Consider the following 12499-nt stretch of genomic DNA (forward strand, 5'->3'; position numbering starts at 1 on the left):
AACCTCAGTCTGTGTCCCATTGACCAACACCCTCAGACTGTGTCCCATTGACCGACACCTTCCGACTGTGTCCCATTGACCGACACCCTCAGACTGTGTCTCATTGACCGACACCCTCAGACTGTGTCTCATTGACCAACACTTTCAGACTGTGTCACATTGTATGACACCCTCAGACTGCGTACCATTGACCAACACCCTCAGACTGTGCCCCATTGACCGACACACTCAGATTGTGTCCCATTGGGCGAAACCCACAGATTGTGTATCACTGACCGACACCCTCAGACTGTGTCCCATTGACCGACACCCTCAGACTGTGTCCCATTGACCGACACCCTCAGACTGTGTCCCATTGACCGACACCCTCAGACTGTGTCCCATTGACCGACACCCTCAGACTGTGTCCCATTGACCGACACCCTCAGACTGTGTCCCATTGACCGACACCCTCAGACTGTGTCCCATTGACCGACACCCTCAGACTGTGTCCCATTGACCGACACCCTCAGACTGTGTCCCATTGACCGACACCCTCAGACTGTGTCCCATTGACCGACACCCTCAGACTGTGTCCCATTGACCGACACACTCAGACTGTGTCCCATTGACCGACACCCTCAGCCTGTGTCCCAATGCCCTACACCTCAGACTGTGTCCCATTGACCAACCAGTACCGCCTGTCTGTGTCCCATTGGCCGACACCTCAGACTGTGTCCCGTTGAATGACACTGTTCGACTGTGTCCTGTTGACGACACCCTCAGACTGTGTCTCACTGGCCAACAGACACCCTTGGACTGTTTTGCATTGGCCAACACCCTCAGACTGTGTCTCTATGACCAAGCTTCTCCCTCAGTCTGTGTCCCATTGACCGACACCCTCAGTCAGTGTCCCATTGACCGACACCCTCAGTCAGTGTCCCATTGACCGACACCCTCAGTCAGTGTCCCATTGACCGACACCCTCAGTCAGTGTCCCATTGACCGACACCCTCAGTCAGTGTCCCATTGACCGACACCCTCAGTCAGTGTCCCCTGGACCAACACCCTCAGCCTGTGTCCCATTGACCGACACCCTCAGTCAGTGTCCCCTGGACCAACACCCTCAGTCTGTGTCCCATTGACCGACACCCTCAGTCTGTGTCCCCTGGACCGACACCCTCAGTCAATGTCCCCTGGACCAACACCCTCAGTCAATGTCCCATTGACCGACACCCTCAGACTGTGTCCCATTAACCGACACCTTCCGACTGTGTCCCATTGACCGACACCCTCAGTCAATGTCCCCTGGACCGACACCCTCAGTCAATGTCCCCTGGACCGACACCCTCAGTCTGTGTCCCATTGACCGACAACCTCAGTCTGTGTCCCATTGACCAACACCCTCAGTCAGTGTCCCATTGACCGACACCCTCAGTCTGTGTCCCCTTTACCAACACCCTCAGTCTGTGTCCCATTGACCGACACCCTCAGTCTGTGTCCCCTGGACCGACACCCTCAGTCAATGTCCCCTGGACCGACACCCTCAGACTGTGTCCCATTGACCGACACCCTCAGACTGTGTCCCATTAACCGACACCTTCCGACTGTGTCCCATTGACCGACACCCTCAGTCAATGTCCCCTGGACCGACACCCTCAGACTGTGTCCCATTGACCGACAACCTCAGTCTGTGTCCCATTGACCAACACCCTCAGACTGTGTCCCATTGACCGACACCTTCCGACTGTGTCCCATTGACCGACACCCTCAGACTGTGTCTCATTGACCGACACCCTCAGACTGTGTCTCATTGACCAACACTTTCAGACTGTGTCACATTGTATGACACCCTCAGACTGCGTACCATTGACCAACACCCTCAGACTGTGCCCCATTGACCGACACACTCAGATTGTGTCCCATTGGGCGAAACCCACAGATTGTGTATCACTGACCGACACCCTCAGACTGTGTCCCATTGACCGACACCCTCAGACTGTGTCCCATTGACCGACACCCTCAGACTGTGTCCCATTGACCGACACCCTCAGACTGTGTCCCATTGACCGACACCCTCAGACTGTGTCCCATTGACCGACACCCTCAGACTGTGTCCCATTGACCGACACCCTCAGACTGTGTCCCATTGACCGACACCCTCAGACTGTGTCCCATTGACCGACACCCTCAGACTGTGTCCCATTGACCGACACACTCAGACTGTGTCCCATTGACCGACACCCTCAGCCTGTGTCCCAATGCCCTACACCTCAGACTGTGTCCCATTGACCAACCAGTACCGCCTGTCTGTGTCCCATTGGCCGACACCTCAGACTGTGTCCCGTTGAATGACACTGTTCGACTGTGTCCTGTTGACGACACCCTCAGACTGTGTCTCACTGGCCAACAGACACCCTTGGACTGTTTTGCATTGGCCAACACCCTCAGACTGTGTCTCTATGACCAAGCTTCTCCCTCAGTCTGTGTCCCATTGGCTGACACCCTCAGCCTTTGTCCCATTGATCAGCACCTCAGATGGTGTCCCGTTGACTGACACACTTTGACTGTGTCCTGTTGACCGACACCACCAGACTGTGTCCTGTTGACCGACACCACCAGACTGTGTCCTGTTGACCGACACCCTCAGACTGTGTCCTGTTGACCGACACCACCAGACTATGCCTCACTGACCAACATCCCCAGACTGTGTCCCAATGACCATGTGGTAGCCTCAGACCGTTTCCCATTGACCAACCGGCACTCTCAGACTATGTCCTATTGACCAACTGGCAGCCTCAGTCTGCGTCCCATTGGCCAACACCCTCAGTCTTTGTCCCATTGACCAAGACCGTAGACTGTATGCCATTGACTGATACCCTCAGACTGTGTCCTGTTGATCGCCACCCTCAGACTGTGTCCAACTGACACACTCAGACTGGGTCTCATTGACCAACACCCTCGGAGTGAGTCCCATTGACCGACACCCTCAGACTGTGTCCCATTGACCGACACCCTCAGACTGTGTCCCATTGACCAACACCCTCAGACTGTGTCCCATTGACCGACACCCTCAGACTTTGTCCCATTGACCGACAACCTCAGACCCAGGTCATGGCTGCTTCCTTCACCTAACCACATACCAGTGAACGATACCTCCTCCCACCTCTACATATTGCCCACAGCTCGAGCTGTCTGCAGCCTGGCAGTTTGAATGGGGAACATCCCTTCAGCTACCAAGTATAGGATGACCTGCTACAGCAATACCTTCCCCTCTCGGAATAATGCACGTGTTCAGTCTGTCCCTGTTTAAGAGCAATGCTGGGGTATGCACGTTTGTCACAGATTCCCCAGACTGTACCATTGTTTTCTGCTGTTCATTCTCCCTGTGTTATTTAGCCTGCTCATCTTGTATCCTTTAGGAAGCTGCACACCGCATGCTGGCTACTGGAGACTGCACACCTGAGGACCTCTGCTTCTCACTGCAGGTGAGATGGCTTTGAAACAGCTCGCACTGCCTTTCCCCGCTGCTAGACGTTGCTCCTGTACAAAGAAGGAAAGGTCACAGTTCACAGTGGACGTGTCCAATCCACGAGAGAGAGAGTATCAGAGCTCCAAAGAAAACATGAGGGGGAGAAAGCAGTCCATTTGTTGGGCAGGGACATAAGCGAGGAGTACAGAGAGAGCTCGGAGAGCTAGGGAGAGATATACACAGAATGCAGAGAGAAATCAGAGAGTTAGGGAGACATATACGCAGGGAATACAGAGAGAGATCAGAGAGTTCAGGAGAGATAGACATGGGGAATACAGAGAGATCAGAGAGAGAAAGCAATATACACAGAAAATACAGAGAGAGACATCAGAGTTAGAGATGTACACAGGGAATACAGAAAGAGAAATCAGAGAGTTAGAGAGATACACAGGGAATACAGAGAGAGAGATACACAGGGAATACAGAGAGAAATCAGAGAATTAGAGAGAGAGATACATAGGGAATACACAGAGAGTTAGAGAATTAGAGAGAGATATACACAAGGAATACAGAGAGAGATCAGAGAGAGTTAGAGAGAGATATACACAGGGAATAAAGAGAGAGATGAGAGAATTAGAGAGAGAGATACACGGGGAATACAGAGAGAGATCAGAGAATTAGAGAGAGAGATACATAGGGAATACACAGAGAGTTAGAGAGAGATATACACGGGGAATACAGAGAGATGAGAGAATTAGAGAGAGATATACACAAGGAATACAGAGAGAGATCAGAGAGAGTTAGAGAGAGATATACACAGGGAATACAGAGAGAGATGAGAGAATTAGAGAGAGAGATACACGGGGAATACAGAGAGAGATCAGAGAGAGTTAGAGAGATACACAGGGAATACAGAGAGACCAGAGAGAGTTAGATACACAGGGAATACAGAGAGAGATCAGAGAATTAGAGATATAGACAGGGGATACAGAAGGAGATCAGAGAGTTAGATGGAGATATGTTCACAAGGAATACAGAGAGATCAGAGTTAGAGAGAGATATACACAAGGAATACAGAGAGAAATCAGAGAGAGTTAGAGAGAGATACACAAGGAATACAGAGAGAGATGAGAGAGTTAGAGAGATACACAGGGAATACAGAGAGAGATGAGAGAGTTAGAGAGATACACAGGGAATACAGAGAGAGATGAGAGAGTTAGAGAGAGATATACACGGGGAATACAGAGAGAGATGAGAGAGTTAGAGATATACACAGGGAATACAGAGAGAGATGAGAGAGTTAGAGAGAGATATACACAGGGAATACAGAGAGAGATCAGAGAGAGTTAGAGAGAGATATACACAGGGAATACAGAGAGAGATGAGAGAGTTAGAGAGAGATATACACAGGGAATACAGAGAGAGATCAGAGAGAGTTAGAGATACACAGGGAATACAGAGAGAGATGAGAGAGAGTTAGAGAGAGATACACAGGGAATACAGAGAGAGATGAGAGAGAGTTAGAGAGAGATACACAGGGAATACAGAGAGAGATGAGAGGGAGTTAGAGAGAGATACACAGGGAATACAGAGAGAGATGAGAGAGTTAGAGAGAGATATACACGGAATACAGAGAGAGATGAGAGAGTTAGAGAGAGATATACACGGAATACAGAGAGAGATGAGAGAGTTAGAGAGAGAGATACACGGGGAATACAGAGAGAGATGAGAGAGTTAGAGATACACAGGGAATACAGAGAGAGATGAGAGAGTTAGAGAGAGATATACACGGAATACAGAGAGAGATGAGAGAGTTAGAGAGAGATATACACGGAATACAGAGAGAGATGAGAGAGTTAGAGAGAGATATACACGGAATACAGAGAGAGATGAGAGAGTTAGAGAGAGAGATACACGGGGAATACAGAGAGAGATGAGAGAGTTAGAGATATACACAGGGAATACAGAGAGAGATGAGAGAGTTAGAGAGATATACACAGGGAATACAGAGAGAGATGAGAGAGTTAGAGATATACACAGGGAATACAGAGAGAGATGAGAGAGTTAGAGAGAGAGATACACAGGGAATACAGAGAGAGATCAGAGAGAGTTAGAGATATACACAGGGAATACAGAGAGAGATGAGAGAGTTAGAGATATACACAGGGAATGCAGAGAGAGATGAGAGAGAGTTAGAGAGAGAGATACACAGGGAATAGAGAGAGAGATGAGAGAGTTAGAGAGAGATACACAGGGAATACAGAGAGAGATGAGAGAGTTAGAGAGATACACAGGGAATACAGAGAGAGATGAGAGAGTTAGAGAGAGATATACACAGGGAATACAGAGAGAGATGAGAGAGTTAGAGAGAGATATACACGGGGAATACAGAGAGAGATGAGAGAGTTAGAGAGAGATACACAGGGAATACAGAGAGAGATGAGAGAGTTAGAGATATACACAGGGAATACAGAGAGAGATGAGAGAGTTAGAGAGAGATATACACGGAATACAGAGAGAGATGAGAGAGTTAGAGAGAGAGATACACAGGGAATACAGAGAGATCAGAGAGAGTTAGAGAGAGATATACACAGGGAATACAGAGAGAGATGAGAGAGTTAGAGAGAGAGATACACAGGGAATACAGAGAGAGATGAGAGAGCTAGAGAGAGATATACACAGGGAATACAGAGAGAGATGAGAGAGTTAGAGAGAGATACACGGGGAATACAGAGAGAGATGAGAGAGTTAGAGAGAGAGATACACAGGGAATACAGAGAGAGATGAGAGAGTTAGAGAGATACACAGGGAATACAGAGAGAGATGAGAGAGTTAGAGAGAGATATACACAGGGAATACAGAGAGAGATGAGAGAGTTAGAGAGAGATATACACAGGGAATACAGAGAGAGATGAGAGAGAGTTAGAGAGAGATATACACTGGGAATACAGAGAGAGAGGAGAGAGTTAGAGAGAGATATACACAGGGAATACAGAGAGAGATGAGAGAGTTAGAGAGAGATATACACAGGGAATACAGAGAGAGATCAGAGAGAGTTAGAGAGAGATATACACAGGGAATACAGAGAGATCAGAGAGAGTTAGAGAGAGATATACACAGGGAATACAGAGAGAGATCAGAGAGAGTTAGAGAGAGAGATACACAGGGAATACAGAGAGAGATCAGAGAGAGTTAGAGAGATACACAGGGAATACAGAGAGAGATGAGAGAGTTAGAGAGAGATATACACAGGGAATACAGAGAGAGATGAGAGAGTTAGAGAGAGATATACACAGGGAATACAGAGAGAGATGAGAGAGAGTTAGAGATATACACAGGGAATACAGAGAGAGATGAGAGAGTTAGAGAGAGATATACACAGGGAATACAGAGAGAGATGAGAGAGAGTTAGAGAGATACACAGGGAATACAGAGAGAGATGAGAGAGTTAGAGAGAGATATACACAGGGAATACAGAGAGAGATGAGAGAGTTAGAGAGAGATATACACGGGGAATACAGAGAGAGATGAGAGAGTTAGAGAGATACACAGGGAATACAGAGATAGATGAGAGAGTTAGATACACAGGGAATACAGAGAGAGATGAGAGAGTTAGAGAGAGATATACACGGGGAATACAGAGAGAGATGAGAGAGTTAGAGAGATACACAGGGAATACAGAGAGAGATGAGAGAGTTAGAGAGATACACAGGGAATACAGAGAGAGATCAGAGAGAGTTAGAGAGAGATATACACAGGGAATACAGAGAGAGATCAGAGAGAGTTAGAGAGATACACAGGGAATACAGAGAGAGATGAGAGAGTTAGAGAGAGATATACAGGGAATACAGAGAGAGATGAGAGAGAGTTAGAGATATACACAGGGAATACAGGGAGAGATGAGAGAGAGAGAGATACACAGGGAATACAGAGAGAGATGAGAGAGTTAGAGAGAGATATACACAGGGAATACAGAGAGAGATCAGAGAGAGTTAGAGAGAGATATACACGGGGAATACAGAGAGATCAGAGAGAGTTAGAGAGAGATATACACAGGGAATACAGAGAGAGATCAGAGAGAGTTAGAGAGAGAGATACACAGGGAATACAGAGAGAGATGAGTTAGAGAGAGATATACACGGGGAATACAGAGAGAGATCAGAGAGAGTTAGAGAGAGATATACACAGGGAATACGGAGAGAGATCAGAGAGAGTTAGAGAGATACACAGGGAATACAGAGAGATCAGAGAGAGTTAGAGAGAGATACACAGGGAACACAGAGAGAGATGAGAGAGTTAGAGAGAGAGATACACAGGGAATACAGAGAGAGATCAGAGAGAGTTAGAGAGAGATATACACAGGGAATACAGAGAGAGATCAGAGAGAGTTAGAGAGAGATATACACAGGGAATACAGAGAGAGATCAGAGAGTTAGAGAGAGATATACACAGGGAATACAGAGAGATCAGAGAGAGTTAGAGAGATACACAAGGAATACAGAGAGAGATGAGAGAGTTAGAGAGATACACAGGGAATACAGAGAGAGATCAGAGAGAGTTAGAGAGAGATATACACTGGGAATACAGGGAGAGATCAGAGAGTTAGAGAGAGAGATACACAGGGAATACAGAGAGAGATCAGAGAGAGTTAGAGAGAGATATACACAGGGAATACAGAGAGATCAGAGAGAGTTAGAGAGAGATATACACAGGGAATACAGAGAGAGATGAGAGAGTTAGTGAGATACACAGGGAATACAGAGAGAGATGAGAGAGTTAGAGAGAGATATACACAGGGAATACAGAGAGAGATGAGAGAGTTAGAGAGAGATATACACAGGGAATACAGAGAGAGATGAGAGGGTTAGAGAGAGAGATACACAGGGAATACAGAGAGAGATGAGAGAGCTAGAGAGAGATATACACAGGGAATACAGAGAGAGATGAGAGAGTTAGAGAGAGATACACGGGGAATACAGAGAGAGATGAGAGAGTTAGAGAGAGAGATACACAGGGAATACAGAGAGAGATGAGAGAGTTAGAGAGATACACAGGGAATACAGAGAGAGATGAGAGAGTTAGAGAGAGATATACACAGGGAATACAGAGAGAGATGAGAGAGTTAGAGAGAGATATACACAGGGAATACAGAGAGAGATGAGAGAGAGTTAGAGAGAGATATACACTGGGAATACAGAGAGAGAGGAGAGAGTTAGAGAGAGATATACACAGGGAATACAGAGAGAGATGAGAGAGTTAGAGAGAGATATACACAGGGAATACAGAGAGAGATCAGAGAGAGTTAGAGAGAGATATACACAGGGAATACAGAGAGATCAGAGAGAGTTAGAGAGAGATATACACAGGGAATACAGAGAGAGATCAGAGAGAGTTAGAGAGAGAGATACACAGGGAATACAGAGAGAGATCAGAGAGAGTTAGAGAGATACACAGGGAATACAGAGAGAGATGAGAGAGTTAGAGAGAGATATACACAGGGAATACAGAGAGAGATGAGAGAGTTAGAGAGAGATATACACAGGGAATACAGAGAGAGATGAGAGAGAGTTAGAGATATACACAGGGAATACAGAGAGAGATGAGAGAGTTAGAGAGAGATATACACAGGGAATACAGAGAGAGATGAGAGAGAGTTAGAGAGATACACAGGGAATACAGAGAGAGATGAGAGAGTTAGAGAGAGATATACACAGGGAATACAGAGAGAGATGAGAGAGTTAGAGAGAGATATACACGGGGAATACAGAGAGAGATGAGAGAGTTAGAGAGATACACAGGGAATACAGAGAGAGATGAGAGAGAGAGATACACAGGGAATACAGAGAGAGATGAGAGAGTTAGAGAGAGATATACACGGGGAATACAGAGAGAGATGAGAGAGTTAGAGAGATACACAGGGAATACAGAGAGAGATGAGAGAGTTAGAGAGATACACAGGGAATACAGAGAGAGATCAGAGAGAGTTAGAGAGAGATATACACAGGGAATACAGAGAGAGATCAGAGAGAGTTAGAGAGATACACAGGGAATACAGAGAGATGAGAGAGTTAGAGAGAGATATACAGGGAATACAGAGAGAGATGAGAGAGAGTTAGAGATATACACAGGGAATACAGGGAGAGATGAGAGAGTTAGAGAGAGATACACAGGGAATACAGAGAGAGATGAGAGAGTTAGAGAGAGATATACACAGGGAATACAGAGAGAGATCAGAGAGAGTTAGAGAGAGATATACACAGGGAATACAGAGAGATCAGAGAGAGTTAGAGAGAGATATACACAGGGAATACAGAGAGAGATCAGAGAGAGTTAGAGAGAGAGATACACAGGGAATACAGAGAGAGATGAGTTAGAGAGAGATATACACGGGGAATACAGAGAGAGATCAGAGAGAGTTAGAGAGAGATATACACAGGGAATACAGAGAGAGATCAGAGAGAGTTAGAGAGATACACAGGGAATACAGAGAGATCAGAGAGAGTTAGAGAGAGATACACAGGGAATACAGAGAGAGATGAGAGAGTTAGAGAGAGAGATACACAGGGAATACAGAGAGAGATCAGAGAGAGTTAGAGAGAGATATACACAGGGAACACAGAGAGAGATCAGAGAGAGTTAGAGAGAGATATACACAGGGAATACAGAGAGAGATCAGAGAGTTAGAGAGAGATATACACAGGGAATACAGAGAGATCAGAGAGAGTTAGAGAGATACACAAGGAATACAGAGAGAGATGAGAGAGTTAGAGAGATACACAGGGAATACAGAGAGAGATCAGAGAGAGTTAGAGAGAGATATACACTGGGAATACAGGGAGAGATCAGAGAGTTAGAGAGAGAGATACACAGGGAATACAGAGAGAGATCAGAGAGAGTTAGAGAGAGATATACACAGGGAATACAGGGAGATCAGAGAGAGTTAGAGAGAGATATACACAGGGAATACAGAGAGAGATGAGAGAGTTAGAGAGATACACAGGGAATACAGAGAGAGATGAGAGAGTTAGAGAGAGATATACACAGGGAATACAGAGAGAGATGAGAGAGTTAGAGAGATACACAGGGAATACAGAGAGAGATGAGAGAGAGAGATACACAGGGAATACAGAGAGAGATGAGAGAGTTAGAGAGAGATATACACAGGGAATACAGAGAGAGATGAGAGAGAGTTAGAGAGAGATATACACAGGGAATACAGAGAGAGATGAGAGAGTTAGAGAGAGATATACACAGGGAATACAGAGAGAGATCAGAGAGAGTTAGAGAGAGATATACACAGGGAATACAGAGAGATCAGAGAGAGTTAGAGAGAGATATACACAGGGAATACAGAGAGAGATCAGAGAGAGTTAGAGAGAGAGATACACAGGGAATACAGAGAGAGATCAGAGAGAGTTAGAGAGATACACAGGGAATACAGAGAGAGATGAGAGAGTTAGAGAGATATACACAGGCAATACAGAGAGAGATGAGAGAGTTAGAGAGAGATATACACAGGGAATACAGAGAGAGATGAGAGAGTTAGAGAGAGATATACACAGGGAATACAGAGAGAGATGAGAGAGAGTTAGAGAGATACACAGGGAATACAGAGAGAGATGAGAGAGTTAGAGAGAGATATACACAGGGAATACAGAGAGAGATGAGAGAGAGTTAGAGATATACACAGGGAATACAGAGAGAGATGAGAGAGTTAGAGAGAGATATACACGGGGAATACAGAGAGAGATGAGAGAGTTAGAGAGAGAGATACACGGGGAATACAGAGAGAGATGAGAGAGTTAGAGAGAGATATACACAGGGAATACAGAGAGATCAGAGAGAGTTAGAGAGATACACAAGGAATACAGAGAGAGATGAGAGAGTTAGAGAGATACACAGGGAATACAGAGAGAGATCAGAGAGGGTTAGAGAGAGATATACACAGAGAATACAGAGAGAGATCAGAGAGAGTTAGAGAGAGATATACACAGGGAATACAGAGAGAGTTGAGAGAGTTAGAGAGAGATATACACAGGGAATACAGAGAGATCAGAGAGAGTTAGAGAGATACACAAGGAATACAGAGAGAGATGAGAGAGTTAGAGAGATTCACAGGGAATACAGAGAGAGATCAGAGAGGGTTAGCGGGAAATATACACAGGGAATACAGGGAGAGATCAGAGAGTTAGAGAGAGAGATACACAGGGAATACAGAGAGAGATCAGAGAGAGTTAGAGAGAGATATACACAGGGAATACAGAGAGAGATCAGAGAGAGTTAGAGAGATACACAAGGAATACAGAGAGAGATGAGAGAGTTGGAGAGAGAGATACACAGGGAATACAGAGAGAGATGAGAGAATTAGAGAGAGATATACACAGGGAATGCAGAGGGAGATGAGAGAGTTAGAGAGAGAGATACACGGGGAATACAGAGAGAACTCGGAGAGTAGGAGATACACAGATACAGGGAATATAGAGAGAGTGATAACAATGACAACAATCCGATTATAAAAAGTATAATTTTATTGGATGATTTACCTGTGCCCTTATTGCCTATCTCTCTCCCTCTCTTTCTAGGAAACTGTATTTGCCATGTTAGTGGAGACGACAGAACGGGCAATGGCACATTGTGGATCAGAAGAAGTGCTGATTGTTGGTGGGGTTGGATGTACGTACATGGGAGGCTCTGAGGATGGGGATGTGGCGGGCGTCTGAAGTTGATGGGTGGGGTGGGTCTGTGGGGGACGGTGTTGGTATGGGTCTCTGGGTGACGGTGTGGGGGGGTTTGGGTCTGTGGGTGACGGTGTGGGGAGTGTGGGTGACGGTGTGGGGGTTGGGTCTCTGGGTGATGGTATGGGGGGGGTTGGGTCTCTGGGTGACGGTGTGTGGGGGTTGGGTCTCTGGGTGATGGTGTGGGGAGTGTGGGTGACGGTGTGGGGGTTGGGTCTGTGGGTGACGGTGTGGGGGTTGGGTCTCTGGGTGACGGTGTGGGGAGTGTGGGTGACGGTGTGTGGGGGTTGGGTCTCTGGGTGACGGTGTGTGG

At 46.3% G+C, this 12499-nt stretch overlaps 1 protein-coding gene across 2 annotated transcripts in view; it reads left to right on the forward strand.

The window, feature by feature from the left end:
* osgep (O-sialoglycoprotein endopeptidase) overlaps nucleotides 1–12499 on the forward strand; it is a 53960-nt gene that overhangs the window by 20422 nt on the left and 21039 nt on the right. For both annotated transcript variants that reach the window (XM_078534172.1, XM_078534173.1), the window contains exons 8-9: nucleotides 3402–3467; nucleotides 12034–12124. In XM_078534172.1, the coding sequence (XP_078390298.1) occupies nucleotides 3402–3467; nucleotides 12034–12124 (157 nt within the window). The remainder of the gene's footprint in view (nucleotides 1–3401; nucleotides 3468–12033; nucleotides 12125–12499) is intronic.

This window comes from Cetorhinus maximus, chromosome 37 (assembly GCF_964194155.1).
Source record: "Cetorhinus maximus chromosome 37, sCetMax3.hap1.1, whole genome shotgun sequence".
NCBI lineage: Eukaryota > Metazoa > Chordata > Chondrichthyes > Lamniformes > Cetorhinidae > Cetorhinus > Cetorhinus maximus.